The sequence below is a fragment of the Rhea americana genome, unplaced genomic scaffold (assembly GCF_003343005.1).
Source record: "Rhea americana isolate MKP2758 unplaced genomic scaffold, rheAme1 scaffold_297, whole genome shotgun sequence".
Lineage (NCBI taxonomy): Eukaryota > Metazoa > Chordata > Aves > Rheiformes > Rheidae > Rhea > Rhea americana.
In genome coordinates this window covers 615,502-641,628 of record NW_028186420.1, presented here as the reverse complement: position 1 = coordinate 641,628, position 26,127 = coordinate 615,502, and the positions used below count along the sequence as shown (strand labels likewise).

The window sequence follows — 26,127 nt, the reverse complement described above, 5'->3', positions numbered from 1 at the left end:
GCAAGAGCTAAATTCTGAAAGCCATCTGACACTCATTACTCACCATCAATCTACTTCAAGGTACAAGAACTTTACAGCTTCCTATTTATCACAAAGAAATCACTGACACAACCTATATAGCTAAAYGATCTTAAACCAGAAAAATAGGACAAGTGTTGTCTGTTGAAGAAGAAGAAAAAAAGCAAAATTCACTCAGTTTTGTATAGTAAGTTTTGCTTAATGTTCAAAGCAGTATCTTTTTCTCCTGGAGATTCACTGGATCCCCTGGCATTCCATCTGTGTAAGATCACACCTTCAGAAACGGAGGGCAGAGGAGAGATGACATTAACCCTTGCCCCGATCGTTTGTCACTGGATAAGATGCCTTGAGATAACTGCATCAGTTAATCCCAGTGGGAAAGCTGGCTAAAAACAAGAATCTGAACCATTTTCCCAGGTAATTCAATACAGAGGAATTCTTAAAAGTCACAGCACTGAAATCTCCACTGGTTAGCTMTCCCTCATTCAAATCATGTCTCTGGGAAGACCGCATAGGACTCTTCAGCATAACAAATACATGTAGCTTGGACATGAAAGAATCAGTCCATTCCAAAAATGCAGGATATTGGTTGTAATTACAAATGTGATGAAATTCAAATTCTGTGAGAAATAGTTTTATAATGAACTTGCTGAAAGAGTTTAAACATAATAAAGTACTTACTATTTGCAAGTTAAAGTATACTTAAGTTGGATGATTGGACACTACAGCTCTGTTTGTGAACAATTAAGCTCTAAGTTTTACTTCCAGAAGGTTGGGTAATTTTTGCTGTCCTACAGCACTTAGTTGTAATATTTTAACATGAAAAAAGGAAACAGACTTCTACAGTGCTATCTGCATTGTCTGATATCACAGAAATGGCCCTATGCTCATTCACATATCCTAATCTTCCACAACATTAGTTAYCAGAACTCACACAAATGTGAGCAGAAATTTTGATCAGATGAAAATAAAGGCAGAGATTTCCAAGGTTGTGTGTGTGTGTGAATTGAAATTAATGTGAACCCTGCATTTTAGCCCCACTTTGGATAGTTTATTATGTGATTGTATGGAGCCCAGCAAAGCCCATTCTTTATAACATGCTTGTACAGAGTCTAACAAAAGGCATCCTAGGCTGTCAACAGGGCTCCATACACAGAAACACAAAGTTCATTGCCTAGACAGCCTTGATCTTTTTCCCCAGCCCCTCAATCTGTAATATAATACCCATTTCCTCCTTTCCCAAGCTTTTTTTTTTTTAATGTGTATGTGCTAACAGAAGGCAGAGATATTTTATAACCACTGGGCTGAGAGTTTACATCGTAATCTGATGAAAATGTATCAAAAGTTGCTCAATATTTTAACAGTACCTTTATTTTTCATATTATTTTTTAAAACAAATAGATTTCTATATTAATAGTCTAAAGAAAATGGTATTTCTATACTTTATTTATTTATTTATTTATTTATTTTTTAAGTCTAGGCAGAGTGATATTTCCCCATTTATCTCCACATCTGGTTTGAATCACCCTGCAGCTGCTACCTTTTGGTATGCTTGCCGTTATTTTTTTTTTACCTTCTGTTCTGACAGACTGGGGAATAATTGAAAAATAAATCCAAAAACAAGTGTAACGTATAACTAATGAATGATAAGCAGCATGAAAAATGCAAATTGACATGACTGCTAAGTATGATCAGAAAATAACTTTGTACTGGAATGTCTAAGGAGGACTTTTACCTTTTGCCTGCGTTTAACCCACGTGCAATGACCAAAAAGAATCATATCTGGGGTACAAGGCACAGAAGTAAAATCAAATTGAAAAGCACACAAAAAAAGGTAAAGATTATTTAGGTTRGCCCCAGTTTATGTGAACTTCCATGGCAGTATATAGGCAGAAGACAAGCTCTGCAAACAGACCTCTCCAGCTACTTTAAAATCTTAAAACCCAGAAGTGCACATATAACCATGTAGTCCTTACTCATGTGGAACTAAGATAGTTAGTAAGACTCTCTTACTATTTATCAAGGAAAAGACCATGCCTGTCATACACGGCACAGATGAGACCTAAAGAGAATGACACAATGCTATGCCAGTCACCTGAGCGAAAAAAGGGAAAGAACAGTACTTCATATATACGATGTACAAACTGTACCAACACACTCACTTTTCTACATCCTCCTGCCCATTAATGTGTTTCCGCATAAGAAGATAGCAAAGATGTTTTTTTCCTGTTAAAAAACACTGAATCAAGATCTTTAAAATATTTATACAGACCTACATAATCCAGTGCCTTAAACCACAAGGCTATATGCTATTACTTTATTCTTACTCCCATTACCATCAGAAGAGCCTGTGACATATTTTCCAGTTAAAACTTGCACCTTTAATTAAAGCACACACTCAGCTTTAAGACTAAGGATTGCAGATCAGTCTCAGAAGAGTAGACAGCACGGTAATTATTTCAATACTGGCTCTGCCTAAACAAGGGTGACTTAAGTATAGGACTTAAAAGACGAACAGTTTCATTTTCAGCAATCACGTATTTTTGACAATATAGTCTTACTCAATCTTTACTGCTCTGCTTTGCCACCTTCAAGTGCAAACAGAATTTGCTATCCCTCTGTATTTGCAAATAGAATACAATTTCTCTTTAAGTAAGAAACAGCAAAYATCTGTGGAAAAATGCACCTATGGTGGCAAATAGACTCACCTCCTGAAAAAGCGTAGACATTTCACAGACCAGACATGAGCTGGGGCTTTGCATTTCACATTTGTGCCTGTCGGAGAGGAAGAAATCTCGCAGCAGTGGAGTGTGGGTAAGTGCCTGGACAATACAGTTCATAAAACATGTGTTCCCAAGATTGATTAGCCCTCGTAGACCTATAAAGACAGAAGGGGGAGGAGATGCATAAGCATTATCAAGTTAACAAAATGCTGTATTTGTTATTTGCATTTTTATATAGTTTTTAGAATACTGTCAGAGATTTATAGTGTAGGCAGTGCTCCAAGTACAGTTTTATATTGTTTTAGATAGACTATTGGTTTTGACGTACTCAAGTGCTGCCACAAACTTTCTAAATCGCACTAGGATTTCTGTTTTAAATTCCTGGAAGAACATAAAACTCCAAGTACAGCAACACCAATAGTATTATTTTTGCAATAGTGGTTTAACCATACATCACCAGAAACGTCCCCTCTCCCCATGCTGTTACTAAAGTGCAGGGACAACTGATAGATCAATATGGCTTGATATAAATGCATAAATAAGTAAACACTCAGATATTTCAAAAGTCTTCCCTCATGCAGGTCACTGAAGGAGAATAAGGGTTTTTACTGCTATAATGCAATAACAATCATCGTTCTARGACAAGCAATTAAGGAAATAGCCTTGACGGTGGCAGAACAAAGTCAGGCTGTGAGATCCAATGCAGACCTAGTGCACCCCTTTTTGTGCACAACCTGAGATCCAAACAAAACAAGTCTAACAAGAAACTCTGAACACTGCTAGTCTCACTCATTTGTTTTAGCTAAGTTAAACATTAATCTACAGTACACATCACAAAATTCAACTTGGCATAAGAGGATTCATCACACCTTAAGTCTGTGTTCAGTAATACCCAGAGATGATTTCTTGTGCTTGGAAACCAAGACGCTTAAAGGAAATCTCTTTTGTTGCACAACAGAAGAGAGGTTAGAAGTGGGGAAAGCTTTTCAGTCATTTGCAAAGTCTAAGTGAGAAGAAAAACATGCTCAAATCCTTGAGAATTCTTCCAAAATGTCAACATAGCTACCACCATACAGGGGCGCTAACTAGAAGGAGCATCACATGGACAAAAATGCTTATTTCTAAATCAACAGCTTACCATAAAACAAGAGAAAGACTCAAATACATACACAATTTTCTTATTAAAACTAACACAGTCCTCTTCTGTAATATAAATGAGATTACTATGCAAACTGTGAATGAAAAATGGGATTTCTTGTTTGAGAAAAAAATTCCTTGCCATTCCATGGCAGGGAGGGAGGGGGCAGAAATCAGCAGGCAATGCTGAGGCAGTTACAACTGCTGCAGTTCCCTTGCAGTACACCAGATAGTGCTCAAAAGGCTCTTTAGCATCTTTGGGTAGGAGGAGGTGTGGTGCAGTTGCTAGGCTACGGGAGAGAACGGYGCTTTATCACCTTCAACTGCATAGTGAGCATTAGGTGACAGACACAGAGTCCTCTTAAATTATCATTCCCATATCTAACGTAAAACTGTCTTCCTTCCAATGGCTTCCTGTTGCTTCCGTTTACTCCAAAGCGCAGAAGAAAGCTTCTCATTTACATTACAGTAACTTCTACTAGGAAGGAAGCTCATTGCAATCATTTGCTCTCTTTTCATGCAGGCAACAAATGTATGCACAACATCAGTGAAGTGTTAAACAGTTAATTTGTCGTAGCAGCCTGAAATACAGTGTAACGCTTCAGTTTCATACACAATCCTATTTCAACCCCCCCACCCCTACCCCGTCTACATGTCTCTGTATCCAATGTCACAACAGAAAGCTGTTCATGCCCTGCAAGCAGAGAAATAATGTTGGGTCAGACCTTACTGCAAACCTCTTTCCAGCAATTTCCATTTAAATCATACTCTGTGCAAACAGAAGCTTATGAGACTCCCTGGGCATGCCTGTGATGCACCAGAGTATTCTGAGATGCAGAAAAGTTTTTCTCCATTTCTCCCAGGAAATCTTGATYCCTTTAGTTAGTGGTGGGATTCAACACCAGTCTGTGCACTGCAGAAACTAGTGGAWAAAAAGGTATTACCYCTAGAGACTCATCCTAACAGCTTTCTTTTTGGTATCTCATTAAGCAATYACAAGTAAAGCAAACACGTAAAGCCAGTTTTTTAGAATCATTTATTAAGCATCAGTTATTACATGCCTGTGGCTGGACCTTGTTTCCCTGTGACCACAAGAATCAATCCTCCTCAAAGTTGTCACCAGAAGACTAGTTACAGGAGTCAAACTCAGAGGGCCCTCTTGGTTAACACTTCACATGCATGATCTTTTGGTGTCAGTTTTCCATAGGTTTAAATGGAGTGCTTCATACTGTATGACTTCACTTGACTGAACTGAGGTAAAGTAACCTGCAAAACAGACGAGGTCGAAATGTGAATACTCCGAACCCTAATAAAAATAAGAAAATGGTATATGTAGCAAAAGATGAGAACTTACTTGGCTGGGGAAGAAGAAAGGCAGAGAAGCACACATCAATTTTATTCTCAAGGGAGTAACAACTGCAGCTGCTATGCCCTCTTTTAGACTGTCATCCGAAATGTAACAGGTACAACGCATTGAAGAATACCTAAGCTACTGAGTAACTAYCAATTACAGCATCTTGACCATGGAAAAAAACCTGATGTACATAAACTGAAGAGCTGACAGAACTCAGCTCAAAGCATTCCTTTGTACATAACTCCTGAAACAAAACCAAGTTTTGCTGGAGAGAGGAGAGGCTAAAATTAAAGCCTATACAGCATTCAAGCCAAAAAAACATTAAGAGTGTAAAGAAGTTGTGCCTGCTACATCTACCCCCTTCTCCATCAACAGAACCTGGCAATATCTAACTGCAATAGTGATCATGGCAACATGTGGGTTGCAAATTAAGATCAGAAAAATAAAGTGCAAAAACTTCAAATGCAGCCGTCCACTTCTGCTAGCAGGAACAATTGGCTCCTTTGTCATCTAATCACTGGACAGTATTAGCATGAAGGAGCAAGGAAATTTTATAAGGACTGCCAACAGGATCCGGCCGTTAGTAATAAGGCTGTGCTACCATGCAGATTTCTGCTGTATTTTAAAATATCATGGCTTTATTTCTATTTAAGTTTGTAGCAAACTGTTTCTGAAATGAACAAGAGCAACCAGTGAGATATCTAATACATTCTCTAAGCAGGTACACACTTTTGTGGTAAGTGTATTTTGCATAAAAGCACTGCTTTCCTTCTTAACTTTAYTAAAGAAAAAATGGAAATAAATTAATATCACTATTAAGCCAAAATCATCACATATGATATAATCAGAAAAGAGAGAATACTCTTTAATCACCATGCATGGTGTAGGACCACCATTCTCATCCTGTCACATGTTGGACAGGCGGGGTCCAGGCAAAGCAGCAAATCTACTTCTGCAATGCCTTGAGCATAGGTAACTGAATCTACGAAATTCCCTTTCCTTTTGTTCTCAAAATCAGGTTCTAAGCAGATAGCTTACCTTTGTCAACTTCAGTTCTTCAGTCCGCTGCTGTTAATCGTTTTGCTTTTGTTTTTAAATGCAGAGTAACAGAGCTGCGATGCTGGGCAGCTACAGTCGTCATGCTGCAGGGAGCTCTAGAACACTGGTTCTGCAAGTCCACCCACACAGGCGAGATGAGAAAAACCAAACAAGATAAGGAAATTCCACTACTCTGAACYGTGATTGTACAAATATTAAGAAGAATTTAGCAAGAGATGGGGGAGGGAAATGAGAGGACCACACATGAATAGAAAAGTTAGTAAATCCAATCAGGCATCTAATTTGCCTGCCTGGAGGGTAGGCAAGCTTGTCTCTGCGAGCTGAAATGAGGCTTGGGGTTGGGATCCGAAGAACTGCACGCAGACCAGTCTGAACAAATATTACCATGCAGAAACCCGTGAGTCATTTGAATAAACTGAAAGCAGAAACACAGTCATTATCCAATACAACTGAGTTCTGCAAGACAATGAGAAACCAGTTAGATGCACTAAAGCTCAACCATCTTGAGATCCTTTATATGATAACCATTGTTTGGCAGCATTTTAAAGCAATTTTTTTTGCCTCCTCCTCCTGGTTCTCCATCTGGTGTCAGTGTTTCCATGAAGCTCATTCAGGCAGCATCAGGAAGTTAGGCAAGCTGAGGAAGTGCTTGGTGAAATATCGAGAGAGCAAGTTTAACATAGCCCTTGGWAATAAACAGTGCAGCACGGCAATGAAGATTTCTAGAACACGTTTATTTTTTCATTGTTTGTTCACACAATAAAAATTCTCATTGTTATAGTRCACCTTCCTGAAAGTGTATTTCAAGGGAAGACTATCCTACTTTTCAGAAACTAAACTAAAAACAATTTCTCTTTCAGCTCTCAARTTTCAGGTACAGACCACGCATTAGTGGGATGCATTTGTTACAAATGTCAGCCCCAGCCCGACCAACACACAACTGCCCCACTTACTATGTTTCAGCATGCCAGAAACAGCAGAATCTCTGCTAATATGGTTACGGATAACAATTATTCTCGAAAGATGCTCTCTTGGGGGGDGGGGGGGAGGGAGAAAAGAACCATATTCATTTACTTCAGAAAAGCAGCAGTGTGCAAGTACTTGAAATTACAAGCCTACACTGGAAAAAGTATGACATTGTGACACTAATGGCTACATGAGATATCAAAAAATAACTGTTCAGTTTTAGTGAATTTGATTCTACACTGCTTAAGTTGGAGCATCCTTTCTGAGGGGCTGCATGAAAAGTGCATGTGACTGTAGAGACCTTTCAAGCCCCAGAGGAACAGCTGAATGTTTTCTAGGTTTCCCCCCCACCGCACYGTATTTTCCAGGCAGACGCTATGAGTGCGTTCCCGTGATGTGTAAAACGGAATACCAAGGCCCTGCAAAACGGCCAGTGCTGGCCCAATAACACACAGAAGAGCTGTGGCAAGGCAGACAACATCAAGTTGTTTTCCTGAATTCCAGTTCAGCATCTTAATTGGATAATTATTTTTCCCTCTTTGCATGTGAAGTATCAACTGAGTGTTTCAGACAGGTAAAGTCAGAAAGAACTCTGAACACACTGGAACAGTACACATAGAAGGAGGAATACTGAGTAATGTTAACTTAGAAAAGGATTTTTCAGAGTTTTTTACAGAATATTTTACAAGCAGACTTACGGATGACACACTAAGGAATTAATTTAGTTTGATGATAGATTCAGAAGGACCTACACAAACTTTTGTCAAAGAAAAAAAATCAAAAATTGTGTGCTTGAATACTAAGTTAACATTTGAATGTCTTTATTTACTTCAATAAGCAATCTGCTGTAAAGGAAAAACTAAAGGGTTTGAACACAAGCTGAATTTCCATAAAGGTAAAAGTTATAACACTCTTTGAATTTAATGATATAACTTTGCTTCACAGTATGTAAAGAGTGAAATTCTTTTATTTATTCTTAAAGAACGTAAAGAAATGGTTTTACTAGATTCTAGGTTTATACTATAATAGGAAGTTTTTGACATGAAAATTCCTGYAAGTTACTTTGAAATTCATCTGAGTTCTGTCAACCATATCTTATACTTTTTTCAATACTYATAAGACAAGGTAAAGACAGGAATTCATTCCTTCAATGATAAGCCACAGTAATTTTGTATTATACCTTCTTTGTATTTCAAAAAGTTATCATCAAGAGAAACTTTCCTTTTCAATACTACAAAACTAATTAGCTCTAGTAAAACTACAAACTGGTAAGCAATAAACTTCAATTTTGATTTTTTTTAAATACTTTTTGAGCATTTAGAAGATTTCTTTGCCAGGGAAATGCATGCCATAGAAATATTTTGGCCCTATTCTAGCTTGCACAGATACTACTTCTTATTGTCATTACTTCTAACTAAGTCAAGTAACTTCTAGAAAAAAAGAACCAGGTGAGAACTGCGCTTTAAAAGTAACACAGACCTCAAAAGGCTTTGATGAACAACAGAGAAAGATAGAAAATATCTTTGTGATCTTGTATAYAGCTGAACCAAAACACCAGTCAGTGGCCTACACCGTAATGCTTTGCTAGGAGAGAGCCTGCAGCAACCAGGAGGTTTTTGAGTTAAGTCCCATGGGCTTTAGTCCCATGGTGCCTGTAAGAGAAGCATATACAGAAGAGAAGCATATGAAATGTTCAGTTTTTTCCCCTCCCCTTTCACATACACTTTAACAGCTAATGAAACAAAGAAAAGCAGCACATCAACAGTTCTACGACTAACACAACAGTATTTCATACGTAGTTGAATTTCACTGAACTCGCAGTCATAACATACGGAAGAAAAGAATTTACAAAKATTCAAAGAAGGATTTTAAATACATTTACATTATTAATTTACTATTAGAAAAGAAAAATATTAGGCAATCAATCTTCATCATTCAAAATATAAGTGGATCCTAGAACATTCAAGTCAGGATGGTCCTCTATCCTTCTCCATTTGTATTTCTAAGCCTGTTCTTAGTTACTCAAATACTATTTTTATTTTATTTTATTTTATTTTGGAAAGAGCTTGATATAAACACTGAGAAACCGCCTACACATTAGAGGATCTTTTAACTAGCACTGTTAGTTTCTAATTTATTAATAAAGTCTTGGGTATAACAGATCATTTCTCTCTTATTGTTGGTTAAARCTCATCTAAGACTTACTCAACTCCCTTTCTTTCACTAAAGAAAACTGCATATATGAGACAGGAAGACAAAATTTAACAAATATTTGTTCTTAGGATCCCAGAGCTTTTTGTTCTTGAAGGATCAGCAACTATTCTCCTTGATACCTCCCTGACTGAAGRAAAAACATTTCTTCATTTCTGTTCGTCATCAGCATATTAGAGCCATTATCTCCAAGTTTCATGGTTTACAGTGTTAATCAAAATTTATTTTGCTGCTCTASATTAACGTGCTTGTAGAGTTTCAGCTACCTGCTCAGGCTGCAATTAGGTTCATAGAAAATTAATTCATTCTGCCACAATTAGTTTACCTGCTTGAAAAATTGCAGTAAAAATTTTGGAAGCAGTGGCTGCTTGTAGGCTGCAGAACTCATATCTGGTTGGCAAGTGAAGGCGTATATGAAAAACCTTATTACTGTTTAGAAGAACATAAATAYGGAGTTTAAGTTAACTTAAGAGTTTAAGTCCAAAATACAGAACTCCCAAATCCAATCACTCCAAAAGATACATACATCCATACGCACATACACATATAAAAAAAAGCATATGAATTTTCCAAGCTATTTTACAGAAGTAGTCACAGATTCACAAAATTAATCAATAGGACCAATTCTGCTGATGATAATGTACCACATCCAGTGCTCCTCAGCTCGTCCCATGAAAACAGGCAAAAAGCTAACACAGCAGAGGACAGTTTTCTTCTGAGTGGAATTTGAACACAGAAATCACAAACTCCAATTGCTTTTCAAAAGAGAAGGTGCACTACTACCCAGCCAGAAATGCTGCAGAAACACTGTGAACAGCAGTGAACTGCAAGATCAGGTCAGCTAATTGTGTAACTTAAGGACRCTGAAGCTACAGCTCCAGGTCTCTTGCCATCACAGTCTCCTCCTTGCCTTGACCCTCTCTCATTCAGCAGGCTAAACACCTCTACCTCCCACCAAAACTGCCTTCCCAAGTCACCAGTGGCTCCTCCTTGTCAAATACATCCTGCCAGTCTGTTCTGCAGCTGATCAGCATAAGGAGTTACAAACTATTCCTTGTTCCTGCACTCCTTATTACCATCCTCTTTGGTTTAAAAAAAAAAAAAAAAAAAAAAAAAAAAAAAAAAATCGAACAACCCTCCTCCCTCCCCCATCAGATAAGCTTGCAAAACTGCTTGGGTAAACACTCTCTGAATTAATTTACTGAATTGATTCAGATTACTAATTTTGATGGAACCACTTAATGAGAGATTACATGACAGATCAAAGAAATGAGAATGAGCACTCAGGGCAATAATCTTTCCCTTTTCGGTTACTGCTAAACCAGGTGAAAATATGCTCAAGTTTCACTGTGTTTATTTTTCTGACTTGGCTCCTTTTCTTCAGTTATCCAAGGCTGCCAGGTTACTTACTGTTCCACTTTTTAATGACTGTAAATCCGTTCTGAAACGAACCATCTTTTCTAAGCTATACTACTATTACCACCTACCTTACCAACTCGCCTCTTGATGATATTCGATCATCAAGAGGCACAACCTCAAGAACGTCACTAATGCTTCTGCTGCAATTTGACTTTTAACATAAGCCTTTTAAATCACAAGTCAGATTAGTGTTCTAGAGCAGCACTTCTCAATTTAGGAAAAAGTGGAAATTTGAATCACAAATGTTCCATCTATATCTTAGAGAAATATATACTATACAAATACATGTTGTATGTATGTGTACGTATATATATATATATATATATATATACACACACACACGTATATGTATGTATATATAAATATCTATAGGCCATGCTGAATCCTGCAGTTTGGAAGGCTGGAAGCATGATAAGTGTACTTTGCATTTAGATAAATATCATTTTTAAAACAGGAAGAAAAATCCAAATTCATAATTATAAACAAACATTTTTACTAAGTAGTGACAGAAGTCAAATTAAAAGCCAGCAGTTTTCATCCAAAAGCACTACTATACACACATATGCATTCCCATGCATTTTGTTGTAAATAACTGATTTGTGCACATACCATCCAGGTGAACCACAAGCTGAGTAAGTCCATTTTACAGTGCACTGGATTAGAATAGAAAGCAAGCTTTTAACCATATTTGATGAGGTCCACAGTAGCAGCAAACACAAACTTTTTTTTGTTGTTTTTCTTACACCTGTTTACCTAACTTTGGAGTGTCCCTCACTCCACCTCACCCCCCAGTAAATCTCAACAAAAGAGCCAAAGCACATAAGAAAATTGATTTAAAATGTGTAAGACAGCAGAAGGAGAACTAATCAGTAGAAGAYCATGAAGAACAGCTACTGTTAATAAAGAGAATATAAATTAGAGGACTATTTTAGACCTGTTACATTACAGATTGTACCATAAACTACAATTTTAGCCACTCCTAAACAGACAAATGTAATCACATCAGAAAGGACATTCGGGGAAGAAAATGTATCTTGGGGAAAAAAAATCACAGAATGGTTGAGGTTGGAAGAGACCTCTGAAGATCATCTAGTCCAACCCCTCTGATCAAGCAGGGTCACCTAGACCATTCTGCGCAGGAAACGTATGCATTTTAACAACAACAAAAAAAAATCCATCTTCAACCTTCCAAGTTCTGGAAAGGGATTCCAGATCGCTGCATTTTTTTTCTACTACTGCTGAAATAACAGATTGCTCAATAGAAAAAAAGTTTGCTTGCGTACACAAAAGGAAACTGTCCCTGACTATTTCCAATAAAAAAATCCTGGAGGTCAGSTAGGAAAGACAATACACTGAGGCAAAAAAGTATATGTGCATGTACAGCAAACCACTCACCGCTGAAGCAACAGAATATAGTATTTCTTCTCATACATACGTATCATTAGACACCAGGAAACGAAGATTATCTACATGGATGAACCAGAAGAAGCCAGGAAGTTCTCAGTTTTGGCATGTCACTGCTGTACATTAGTGGAGTTAATCCTCATTACTAATCAGTTTACCCTATTAACACAACTTCACCCAGAGGCAAAGATGGGTCAGTCAGTAAATTTAAAGAAATTAGCCAAATGCAACTTGCTATAGCTGAGCAATCAACAACATGTAAAAGACAGGAAATATCTCCTATGCACTGAAAGCAAGCTGGGACCTTAATAGCTGGGCAGATGCTATTTTTCTTAAGGCACTCATTCCCAGCTGAGATCTTTTTCCTTTTAGAAAACTAGGAGTCATTTCCCCACTTTTCAGAATATCAAAAACGTGAGTGACATGTCAGTTCACCTTTTCCAGTTTTGCTGTCCACACAAAAAAATCTCACATTAAACCTAATAATGACTTTAATGCATGCTMAAGCGTTTCATTCAGGTTCATATGACAACCTTACGTCTTTTGGCATAGTAACTTCTGGCATATTTATGTGCAATTGGGGAGTTTTGTAGTGACCTTAGCATTCACAGCAGACTTTCCCAATTCATTCTTTTCAAATGCCAGTCCTAACACAACATTAAATGTTATTTTGCTYTTACTCTTGTTTTTATTTAAACTATCTAAAGAAACATGAATAGTTAGCAATATGTAGTCATAAACAACCCACATTAAAATGCTAGGACAGATTCAAAGAGATGTTTGTTGTGCATGTCCTATGTGCAGCAATACATTCTGTTCTCCARCATGTCTAAGAGGATGATCTAGTTCACAGGACTTACCACACCACAGAGCAAAAACATCTGTACTCTTTCTGTACAGGAAAGATTAAATAGTTCAGACCAAGTAAATGTGGTTATTCTCTTTAAGGAACCAGCTTTAGTGTCTCTGCACTGCATTCCCCAGTAYTTCTTGGAAGGCTCATTAGCTTGGGCACAGCGCCACGCCAACGTGTTCGTACTGTTTACAGACCCAAGCTGACACTGCACACATTCAGGCTGCCTAGCTGAGCCTAAGCTGACTTTGCATTGAGCTAGTGTGGATCCAGATACTAGCAATGTTTTTCCAGCATTTAGGCTGTCTCTACCTCTCTCAATTAATGGGAGACTGATTGCATCCAGGATTTTTATCCCACAGCTTGAGTGACATCACATAAAATGCACTTGCAAGAGGGGGAAAACTACATCAAGAGAGTGCAAACRTAATTGGAGGATAGAACACTAATTTGAAAGCAACTTGGTGAATTGGAGAAAATTTCTGAAACCAACTAAGTTCAATAAAGACAATTGCAAAGTAGGACACAAGAAAAATCAAGGGCACAATCACAAAATAAGGAGTAACAGCTATGGCAGCTCAATCGAAATGACTCAACAACACAGTGCTGTTGAAAAAAGACAAATGGCCTTTTAAGACTTAACAGGGGTATGACAAAACCTGTGACATAATTATACTGCTGTGTCTCATGACAGCAAAGCCTCAGTTGGATGATGTCTGGAATTGAACACCCATTTTAGGAGAGATCTATACAAACTGGAGAGTTGTCAAGAACATGAGTAAAAATTCACATGAAACTAATATATGAGCCCTGAGAAACAACTGCAAAACCCACTGGTTCGGTTAATTAAAAAGAGATAGTGCTGAAGGAAGAACAGAGAGGCTGACAATTTTCAAATACGTTAAAGGCTACTGCAAAGAGGACTATAATTATCTCTTGTGGCCTACCAAAGTTGTAATAAGAAAGATTTGGCTCTTTAGCTGAAAGAAGTGAAGTTTAATTAAATATTAAAAATAATTGTCCCATACTTAGAAAATATTGCAGCAAGAGAACTCTGGACTCCCAATTGTTGGAGCTGTTACAAAAAAACAGCTCTATCACACAGCAGGAATGGTCTAAAGTACTTGACCCTGGCTTAGAAGAGGTGTGCAATGCCCCCTCTGCTTCAACTCCATGACTGTTCACACATTCAGATTAATACTACAGTGTGATACAAAACACAGGGAACAGCTTGACAGGGAGGGGGAACACAAGGACATTTTCATGTTACAGCTAAGCTAATCTAACAACTGACCGATGCAAAAAGGAGTTTTCTCTTTGCACTTAACTGGTATCTCCATGACTCCATAGWAAAATTTTTCACCTTGCCAGGCTGGCAGAAAATGTAGATTCATCGTGCCCGCGCACATACATGCACGTGTGTACACGCACATGCGCGTGTGTACATGCACACAGTGATGACTTCGACTCCTTCAGGAGGTTGAAACAGCTCACCAGAGGTCAAGACAAAAGATCAGTGCCAGAATGAGGGAAGGGCAGAGGAGATGCCCGTCTTGTTTCAGGGGCAGCCAGTCCTTCTGTCAGCTTAGCTGTAAGAAACTTTCAGCCTAGGCAATAAGGCCACAGACCAGATTGTTAAACAGCCACATCCCTAATGCCTATATTCCTGTTCCTACCACACAGCTCTGGAAACCAGGATTAGCTGCTCTGCTGCTGCTCAGGAAAGGACAGCAAAGACTATGTAACCATGGCTCTTAGGATCAGGGTTGCTATACATCCTCACTGTCATTTTCAGATTACATAGACAATCTGCATACGAGCTTCTGCGTTTTTGGATCAACGCATCATTCATTCGCTTCAGTAATAMACCTAAAAAAGGATCATAGGATATGAAAAGACTAGTCAGTATYGGGGCTGAGTACTTCAGTTCAGTTCCTCTGCATCTTACCTGCTAAAACAGGCCAAGAAAAATTGAGGTTTGCAGTTATCGGTAGTGCTATAAATCGATCCTGGAGGAGTTCTGCAGCATCCTTGCATCATGTTGTGCCTTTAACTAAAGGCAACACATGGCATTTTAACAAAACTGGACGAAGGGCTCAGCACAGCAGACCCATGGCTGTAGCTTATTTAACAAATTTTCTAATAATAAGGCAACAAAGAGCAACAAATGGAGATGAGATTCAAGAAAGATTACCCTTAGCTTTACCAGATATAGCAAAAAAATGCACATCTCTAAACAACGACTACCAGAGAAAGCTTTACTACAGAGTCCTTTCTCAGAACAAGTTTGGCCTTCTCACATAAGCTAATCTCATATATCRTTGGAAAAAACTTAAGGACAGGTCACATCCTTGGAACAAAAGGATTAAACAAGTTACCAAGAGAACAAGAAAAGCATAGTTTTTTAGATTATCATTGCAGAAAAGAGGAAAAAGCAGAAAAACTCAAAACGAGACAACGATTCCTGAGTGCACACAGAGTATGCCAGGCACAGAAGATAGCCTCTATACTATGCTATCATATAGGTGCATCTTCAAACTAGTACATAAACTGATAACACGAAGACACGAACTATTCCACCAGTCACACGTGATTCTGTTCTTTGCCTTGCACACTGATGATGGTTTCATCTACCTGTACATACTTCTGAGACTCCAGGAGTACACAGGCACTACATGCCCTGATTCTTTAGAATAGTATAGACCAATTATTTTTATTCTTATTTTTATTTCTGTAACTCTAGGTTTCAAGCGGTTACTACAAAGGAAGTGAACTCTTGTAAGGGTGCAGGCTTAGTAAGCTAGACTGTGAGTTTACAGCCTGTCACATACTTCACACTAACTGCATGCTTGGGTTAAAACCAAGCACACAGACAAGCTAGCAGCATGTGATGTGCTWTAAGCTCCCATCCTTCTTATTTGAGGGTAACTTGTTCGCGTGTGCACGTCCTCCGCCTGGTAAAATGAGTCAGCATTACTAAAATATCTGGCAACATAAACAAACAAACCTCTTAATTTTTCATACAGCCCCTGTAAATAAAGGAGCTGCTTCAAGCAAGGCCACAGATTGAAAATATTTGTTCTGTGAATTTAAATTAAGGAACATGCTTCCAAAGCAAAATAAATAGAAATGTTTTTGACCAAGCAGCTGAACAGTACATTGAGTCTTGCACTAGAATCACAGGAAGTACAGTTGCAAAAAGATCTTGAGATGCTACCAGATCTACTCCTCTACCTCAAGGCAGAATTAACACTACCTAAATCATTCTCGACAGATATTTCTCTGAATTATTCTTAAAACACTCCAGTGACAAGATTCTACAACATCCCCAGATCCACTTGTATTCTTAAGTGTGCCAGTATCATCTTAGTACATAGATGCATAGTTTAAGAACTGCAACAGCATTACTATCGAAGATGCACATAATGCACGAAGCCCAAGCAGCCRTGCTTGCCTACTACTACTATTAGAAGAAAATTTAATGCCTCAAACAGTGACAGTTTTACAACAGAGGTTTCCAAAAACGAGGGAGCAGACAACATTTTATTTCTATATTAGAYAGAAACCTATTATTTCTATATTAGATATTTCTGTGCACCTGAGTTGGTATGGCATGAGCTGTTTTATTTCCCCATAATTTCCAAGAGGGAGGATAAAGTAACAGCTGGACAGAAGCACTATATGGGYCAAATCTGTCCTGTGCATACTTGACTACAATCATAAGGAAAAAAAAAAAATGAACGGATCAGAATACAAGTAAAAACATTTCTTTCTTTGCTGTCTTAGAGCAGCAGAACATAACAGCAATTTTGGGACCACCACACAAAATTTCAGGATGAGGCAAGGAATGTGACAGGTCTACATGAGCTGGGCTCTGATCTAGATACGATGGAAAGTATTCCAGGAACTATTGCTGCTGGACAGAATATGAACCTGCATTAATGTTTCCCTGTTAAAGCAATCGCTGCCTTATATTTATATTTATGAATGTAGTATGTAATGAATGCAACTCATTTATGAATGAATATGAATTTATTGTCTCCCTTAGCCAAGCTTAGGTTTAAAAATAAGGGAAAGGAAGAAGAAGAAGAATTTACATCTCAAACAAAATTATTTTTGAACCTTTTGGCAAGTTACCTAATGGGAAGTCAACCAATAAAGATTTTGCGCAATTTTTTTTTTCTTTTTTCTTTTTTTTTTTAAAAAACAAGTACAAAAAGTATCAGCTTTGTATCTGTGATTTACTGTCTTCCACATTTTTATTTACCACTTGCATCACATCCACTTATTTTTCTCTACATACACAATAAAAATCCAATTCTATGGTATTCTCCCCCCCTCACAGAGATTCTAAAGAATCTTTATGATCAGATCCTGTGAATCTGGGGAAAACTGTGGGGTAATTCTTCWAAGTGCTTGACACTTTGAGCATGCCTAATTACAGGTGCTTCAATTTATGCTGACAGTTAGAAACAAAGGTTTGCATAATAAACCAGATTTCAGCTATGCAGACTTGATGAGAAGTTTTGAACATTTCACTATAGAYGTATTAAAACGATATGTATGGAAGGAATCTACTGCATTATCAGCATTATTTCTATATAAAACGTCAACACTTGATGGACTCAATAGGTTGGAATGGCTTCCAAAAATAGGTAGAACTGAAGTTTTTAGAACTCTAAYAAAGATAAGCTTTTTAACATCCACTGCAGCCTACCATATGTAAGAACACACCAGATCCCAACATCCCATGGGAGAACTTTACATTGTATGTTTGAGAGAAGAGTCTGTATTGCCAGAAACAAAGCTATATTTTGCAGGTACAAATACCTCAACATAATAGATGTGATATCTCATAAAACTTTGCATATCCAGAGGCTCCTGTCCAAAACAAACATCCACATCAGAATAGGCAAAGTAAGCACAGAGAGTAAAAGGAGATACACTTGTGTGAAATGTTACAGCGGTTCTGTACTCTARGCTCCGTAAAGAGCACTGAAGTGGCAAGATTCAGAACAGGAGTGGATATGGTAAATGTTATGCTAAACTAGTTAGCATAACAAAGCAACTAGTTTAGTTAATGCTAAACTAGGTGTCACAGGAAGAAGCTGACGTATTACGCTCTCAGAAAAAAGTGAAATAGCATGCAATCATCCACAGTAATCACCTCTGTTTGGTTCTCTCAGCTAAAATGAGTAAGACTGAAAAGAGACATTAAGTTCCACAGTAGAAACTGTACCAAACTCCTCTGAACTCCTATCTTGGCATATCAAGATCCCTAGAACAAATTTTGTCAGTTATGCTTCAACCTGATCCACCCTCTTTCAGGATCTCTTGGCAATGAAGCGTACTGGAGAATGTGTATATAATCTGGATCTCTCAAATTTTCAGAACACGCAATAGAAGAAAACATCCTGCATACGTGGTACTGAAAATAAATCACATAATGCTTTAATATATGGGATTACRTTTGATTATCTGATCCTCATAACACTTAAAGATGAATCAGCTTGAGGACAAAGATAAAACACTGCACTCCAAGTGCACATGGCACAAAGAGCTGGAGAAGCAAAAAAATGCATGTATTTCTGCACAGAGAWAAGAACACAGGGAAGGTTGCATGTAGGTATATACCTTGCATTAAATGCTTTACTTCAACAGTGAAATCAGCCCCTTAAAACTGTAGTATGTACAGAGTTGAGTAACTTTGAAGAAGCTGAATAAAGCTATGGAGAAGCCCCTAAAGCAACCAAATAACTAAAATAGGAACAGCCTTGTCTCACACACTATGCAGTGCAAAGTTCAAGACACTGAAGTCCTAYAAACAACAGCATAAAAAGAATGATTAATCTGATAATCACAGGAAGGTCAGGGAGGACACTCAACATCTAAAAAGAACAGTAGTAGGCAAAGAACTGGAACTGTGACGGTCAAACACTAYTAAACAATTAATACAAAGCGTTTATGACAACCAAATTTGTAAGGGCTACTTGTTTTAAAGACTTCAAGATATTTTTATATGGCAACTGGCTGGCAAAGAAATAAGCCTTCACACAAAACCAAATACTTCAAAAGGTAGCATAAAATATTCTCYCTGCCCTCCCCCAAAGCAGTCAAACTTAAAAGCTCAGAGAGATCTTGCATGATCTGCACAGAAGCATAAGACTTAAGAGTGCGAATCCTGTGCAGATGGTATCTTTAAAGAACAAGAGGTACTCCCACTAAACTGACAAAATAAAATTCACACCCGCAGCCGTCCTTTTCCCCCCAATATCACACCATATGCTGCCTACAAGTTTTTACTCTTCCTCAAAACAGATTTCACAAATTAATAACTTAAGGAGTAGGCTAACTGCCAATAAAATTAAATACATCCAAATATATTAATATGCACAAATTATTGTTGATGAATTGGCACAGAGCTAGTCCAACAATCCACGACACACAAACCATACCACATGCTGTTTCTGCACATTCCTAGTCTTGGTATATACTGTATCTACCTTCTGTCCACACAAAGCCCAAATCTAGAAGCAGTTACGAAAGAGCAGAACGGAAGGTCATAGTAAATAAAATCTARAAGTGATCCACAAGAGAACAAAACTCAGATGGAGAGTATTGGCCTTGTTGTCTTTATGCTCTCAGTAATGTCACAAAGCATATTAAAATACAATGGTAAATCAAAGAAAACCTTTAAAATAAATTGTAAGGAAACCACCTTCTCAGGATAAGGGTATTTCTCTGCTTGGCCCCGACAAGAAGAGACAAGCATACATTAAGACTGTAATCCTTGTAGCTACACGGGCTAATTCTGAACTTCCTTACCTGGCTCCTTATTTARGGATTATGAAACTACCTTTGCTCTGACTGCTTCACTATTCAAAAAATTCTCCATTTCAAAAAAGGCTTTATTTTTCAGAGGATCACTGCACAATATTGACCAAAAAAAGCTAGAATTTACAGCCTGGCATAGTGCATTCAAGAAAATGGGAAACATGTTGCTGAACTCTAGGTTTGCTTTCAAAGAAATAAAACAGAGATGCAGAAATCAGTATTTTATCATGTCTTCTTTCTTTAATACTAAGCAAAAAAAAAAAAAGTTTAAATAAAAGTATCCTATTTAGAGGGCAAGAATCTAAAATTCTGGCCACRTTCTACTGTTGGATTTCTCCTGTTAAGAAACCTCATGTTCCCACAGAAAACTGTCCAAGCAGGTATGTACTTACTGCATTTTTAATGTTAAATATCTAGTGTTTTGACTGCATACTGAAGTTATATAACAACTGAAGAAAGCACAGCGCAGAAATAGCATATCTACTTTACCCTTAGAGAGAGAACAAATAAATTAGTCAAACATTTTACACTTGAGAGTTGCCTCAGTACCGAGGCGGGGTGGGAAGGGGTGTGCCTTGGTACCCATCCAAGCAATGAAGTTAAATCTGAGGAAGTGCAGAAAACAATTTTATGAAGTCTAATTGTGACACAATCAGTGAACAAAAAGTGATGTGTGCGGATCAGTAACAACTATGGATTCCTTTCAAAAATCCGGAGGAAGAAAATCAGGTTCGAGTCAGATATTTGGAACATGATCCGAGTCCTGGATCAAGAAYCCTGCCTTATAAAGAATTCCACATTGTGAACACACACAGTGCAGCTTCCTTTGTCTCAAATCCCCAAGAGCCACCTACAGTTACAGAATTAAAATGCTTTCTGTGCAAGTAATACATATGGCAATTTTCCAAGATGGGATAACAGAAAATTCGACCTCAGCTGCAATCTGCCTATTTCACAWAGAAATAGTTTTAAGTTTGTGTAGTCTTCAAAGGTTATAGTAATAATATCCCAGGAGTTTAAGCTTTCTGGCTTTACAAAGTTTGGTGCTTACGCCCGCATTTCATCATCTGTGATATTTTATATTACTGCTGCTAAACACATACATATACCTTGCTGTCTCTCTGTGCTTGATATTCCTACCAATAAAACAAGCAAAATGCCCATGTTTTCCAGAAAAAAATCCAAAACATTTACAAATGTTTTAGAATTCTTTATAACCTGTACGAAAATCCACTACTCCTGAGACAACATGAAATACATATAAAGGTGTATTTCCTCTAGCACACATTTATAGCATGTAACTGAATAAGTTGTTTTCAATACCAATCTATATCACCAAGCTCAAGCTTCAAGATAACTACTCCTCAAAATACTTTTTGACATAGTTTTATTTTACTGGAAACAAAACAAAGACACAGGATTTATTCTGTATGCAGATATTCCAAAAATAAAGCATTTATAAGAGCTGCTAAGAATACTCCTGATCTACAAAATTCCAATAGACTGAGTTTCTCCTGCAAGCCATACAGTTCTGCAAAAGATCAATGGAGTTGGGGAAGGGCAGAGAACCCAACAAGGGCCAGACCTCTAGAATGCAGAATTTCTTTTTCCAAGCCACCCCACTGCTATTGCCTGATAGTCTCTGGAGAAACAATGTTGTATCAGCTGGTTTACACTTCAACTTGCTGAAGTATTCTCACTTGAAAGCAGGGCTAAATCCTTGTGAGAACAAAACATTTATTACATGTCCATTCTGAGTTCACCAAAATATATTTCCATGTATTGTGCAAAACAAATAGGTTATGCAGGACAGAGTAGCATCAGTATTTACATGCATGCTACACAAATATGTGAAGAGCAGTTTTTAATACTTTTGAAGAATTAATTGTAGTACACTGGATCAGCTGAACGAAGTATTTTCTGTTACCAGGTCAGAACTGAATTGTATTTCCCAATGAGCTGTGATATTATGTTCCAGTTTTAAACAGTAGATGTACGACTCACCCAGAAATGTCCACATTTTTGAAAAAAATGAAAGTCAAGTGACTGTGCAGAAAGTCTGTATCTGATTTGCAAATATTGAGATCACAAAGAGAAGAAGTTTACCTCTGTGTGCAATTCTTTTATCAAAACCTCAAAGTGGACAAAGGCTCWTCGCCATTGCAGTGTAAACACAAGACATGACTGAAGAACAGCCCAAACCAAGGACAGAACTAGCTGTCAAAAGTGTTCTACCTGTCCAGAAAGATAATCTAGCTAAAACCAAATAAGCTGACATCCCAAGCAGCTAAACACACCAGGGACTCCAATAACAATGCGGCCATCCTAAGGTACTCAGAAGGAATTAAATCATAGATAAAGCAATCTATGATTGCTGTGAAGATAAGCCATATCACGTACTGTCACAGCAGTTCCTGGGAATTAGCGTTGGCAACCTAGGTGACATGCACTCAAATGAAAATTAATACACAAAAGGCTACTGAAATACCAAATATAGCTCCCCTCCCCCCAATATTTTTGGAGAGACAGMTTTCTATTTTATATTGCTAAACAGGTAAACTTTGAAAGTCTAGCACGACTTTCTACAAGCAAAATCTCTGCAACCATCTGCAAGCAGACATCAGCATATGGTTTAGAATTCTTGAAAAGATTCATCCCCACAAACTTCTCTTAAAATATCCTGCAAGCTTTGAGGGCAAAGGATTTATTTACTTAAACTCTCAGGTATCAAAAATATGCTATCAAATCCAATAGGTAGAGCTCATGWCAAAGCAAAGGGGACCAAGAAGGATCTCCCTGACAGCACAATGGTATTTGTTTCTTATTTAATAACCCAAGATTTTACAAAGTGGTTTTCCAAATAGGTTACAGTCCTCATTAAAAAAAAATGCAGTCAGAAAACAAACATTTATCTGAGTAGTCTTGCAAGAAGTTTTTCATTCCTTTGTTGCACAGTAGTCCAAGAAATTTAAAAACTGGAGAAGAGACTTCAATTCAAAGTGCACTTGGTGTGCTCACAATTTCAAATATAGACCCACTACTGCTTTCAGGTCATTATTTTAAATTTAAGTTAGGGCTAAAAATTTRGTGCTGTATCAGGTCATGCTTTTTGTTCTGCTTTTCTATTTGAGCTACCTTTAAGTAACATTCACCTGAAAAAATAAGTACACCATAAAAATGGTACATTAACAAAAGACTTGCAAGTCTTAACGTTGCCTTTAACACCTTCRAGTTACTTTTACTTTGGGCCATAAACAGTTGTCCATGAACAGCTCATGGAGCTCTGAAGGATGAAGAAATGCTTCTGGTAGCTTGTCTAGACAACTAGAAATAATTTCCAGGCCACTGTTCATCTCCCCTTGCCACCTTTACACCAGAGCTCTGTTGCAATATTTATTCCACTCRTGCTGCTCTTTCTCATATCACACTGCTTAGTGTTGCACAGCTGCAAAAACCACCTGCTACTCCAATGTAGCTATTGTTTTTTTGCCACCTCCCTCACACCTCATCATTCTTTCTGAAAAGGATTTGCTCGTTCTTCTATAAAGGCCACTATCCCCTCTGCCTTTTTGCAGCATTGCAAATGGGAATCCCAGGTGGTTCCCGCTAATTATCCATCTGCCTTGGGAGTCTAATTCTTCCTATTGTTAATGTACCAATCTTCAGCCACAAAGTCACTTCATATGCTAATCAGAGACCAGCTGATCTCTAGCTAATACTTCATGTACTCAGGAGAGCGGATCTTCCGGGGGTATTAATGATAACAGAGCAAGACGAGCTTTGGAAAACAGTGCCCAAAAGATACTACATCTCTTTTGCTTCTAATTCAATACCACAATAAAAAACTTGCTTGCAAATTCRAACTTAGTAATTACCCTGAGTGCTGCCTCTCCCTATGCAACAAGAGACTGAAAATTTAGATCTTCTTTTTATGCCATTAGAAAACAACCTAATAATTTTTTAGTCTGAATCTTACCACACTTTTTATATAGAAGTTTTGGTGTTCACAGTATGCCTGAAAAATCAGCTTCAATTCAAAACCAAGATGAGCACTTATATGAAAACTAGTGTAGGCCATGATTCAACAGTCTTGCTGCTGAAGACTATATATAGTGACTTAAACTCCTATTCTGCCCTCATCCTCAGTGTCCCCCATGGTATGCCATTACTTCCGTTTTGTTTCTTTTTAAATCAAGATTAGTTGCCTGATCTGGTTYACCTACAAACAACTGTWCCAGCACAACCAAAAAGGTAGCATGCTACAGCACCTGAGGGACAGCAAAATCTGAGAATACCTTGAGCTGACATCACCAAAGAGCACCTATTTATAGTCTGAGTTGACTGCGAACTCTTCTTGAATGTCTTCAAATCCAGAAACTTCATCAGCATTTCAAGATCGCCAACTCCTCAGAGTATGGCGCACACATTGTTAAAATCTGAACTGCGTAAGGATTTGCATCTCATGGCTTGTATGATGTAGATGGTTCTCAATGGTTCCTCATGGTTAACAGTATGTTCCCAAAAAATCATTCTGAAGACACTTACTTGCAACACTGGGAATAGTCCTTTGCTTAGATCCCAAAAGGCAGGAACCAGTATGATTTCTGTAGTCTGCAGCYCGATGTGAGTTTTCATTTGAAGAGCAATTTGCTGAATGGCAGAATAGCGATTCAAGCAAAAAGTTATCTGTGTATCTTCTTGCTAGGTAGAAAATAGCTATCAGATGGGAACATATCATTTCAAAGGAGAACCAAGCAAGATTTATGGATTCCCTCCCCACCCCTCCTTGAGGATATGGACAAGTTGTTCCATCTTCAACGGGTTTCAAACTGTCACATAAATGGAAGTATCACTTTGTTTTGCTAACTCAAACAGTAGGAGTTTTTCAAAGTATTTCCTTTATTAAACTACCAGTTCAATCCTTCATTATAATGTATTCACTTCATAACTTCATTCTTCAGACTTAATTTATGTGCTAATGAAAGACAGAGGATACTGCAGCTGTATGAAAGTTCAAACAGCTCAGAGAAAGTAGTGCTCACAGTCTGCTGTTTGAGAAGCATGGGGTTGCTACAAATCTGGAATTGAAAAAAAAAAACCTTTACATTCAAAGGGGGTTTTGCCATAGAGAAACAAACGCTCACCCAAATGAATGTTATGTAAACAGTTATATATGTAACAGGCAATTACAACACAGTATATTTTACCACTGAGTTATGTCCTAGATATGAATAATGCCAATTTGAATGTATTCTATGATTAGAGCAAAAATCTTAAGCCCTCTACAGACAAGTTACATAGAACCTTCTCTAAGCCATGCCACATCTGGGTTTCACACCATTTTCCCAYCTACTTTAGTTATAATACTATATACTTCACTTGGACAAACACTCAAGTATCAGGCCAATAACCATTTCAAAAGGTCATCACACAGCAGTTAAAAATATCCTGTCTCCCAATCGTTATTAGTGTTTCTCCAGAGGTAGGATGGAGGAGGAAGAAGAAAACAAGTACCTGTTTTTCTCTTAAAATAGCTTTCTAGAGAATGTTTTATAGGTAAAAGGTAGCTGGTTAGGCTTTAACAGATTCTGTACATAAGTAGAACCGATCAACAAATGTGCAATGCTTATAGATGGTTACCAACATAATCTTCACTTTCAGAACCAATAAAACAGTTTATCGTGCGCACTCTCCAAACCATTTACCTACTTCAGAAGGTAAACTAGATTCACTAATATCTGTTATAGAATTAAAGCTTGATGTCAAAAGAATTGAGTATTAGAGAGACATGGGAATGTTCAGATAACTGCTGCATTTCAGTCTGCATATAGGCTCTTCACTGTTCTGAAACCCCAAACAGATGAGTCAGTGTAAAGAAAGTGAAGGGAAAGACTCTAAAGCAGGTATATATTTAGCAGCAGGTTAGATGGAGAGAAAAGGCTCAAAGACAACGGCAGGTCTTTTTTTCCTTCAGCTAAACCCCCAATGTATTTTTGTGAAAGAAAGCTAGTCTTTTGCTTTTAACTGTAGCCCAAAACTGCATTATGTCTCCTGGGCGCTTTGATTTTTTTCTATCTCAGCATATAGACAGCTCTAGGGCTCCGTAGGAGAAATTATTAAAAGCACGCCTGCAGAAGTAAAGAGATCAG

General features: G+C 37.8%; 1 protein-coding gene and 1 long non-coding RNA gene across 5 annotated transcripts in view; both read right to left on the bottom strand.

Moving 5' to 3' along the window:
- The window catches only part of USP22 (ubiquitin specific peptidase 22), a 71,659-nt gene that overhangs the window by 25,259 nt on the left and 20,273 nt on the right, over nt 1-26,127 (bottom strand). For 2 of the 4 annotated variants that reach the window (XM_085309380.1, XM_085309381.1), the window contains 2 exons: nt 24,524-24,679; nt 2,727-2,896 (listed from right to left, as the gene is read on the bottom strand). In XM_085309380.1, the coding sequence (XP_085165506.1) occupies nt 2,727-2,896; nt 24,524-24,679 (326 nt within the window). The remainder of the gene's footprint in view (nt 1-2,726; nt 2,897-24,523; nt 24,680-26,127) is intronic. The other 2 variants (XM_085309382.1, XM_085309383.1) reach the window with 1 other exon arrangement.
- Nucleotides 4,897-6,927, bottom strand: LOC146593375 (uncharacterized). The gene is made up of 2 exons (XR_014896407.1): nt 6,271-6,927; nt 4,897-5,144 (listed from the first exon to the last, which is right to left on the bottom strand). It is a non-coding gene; the product is annotated as an uncharacterized LOC146593375 (long non-coding RNA).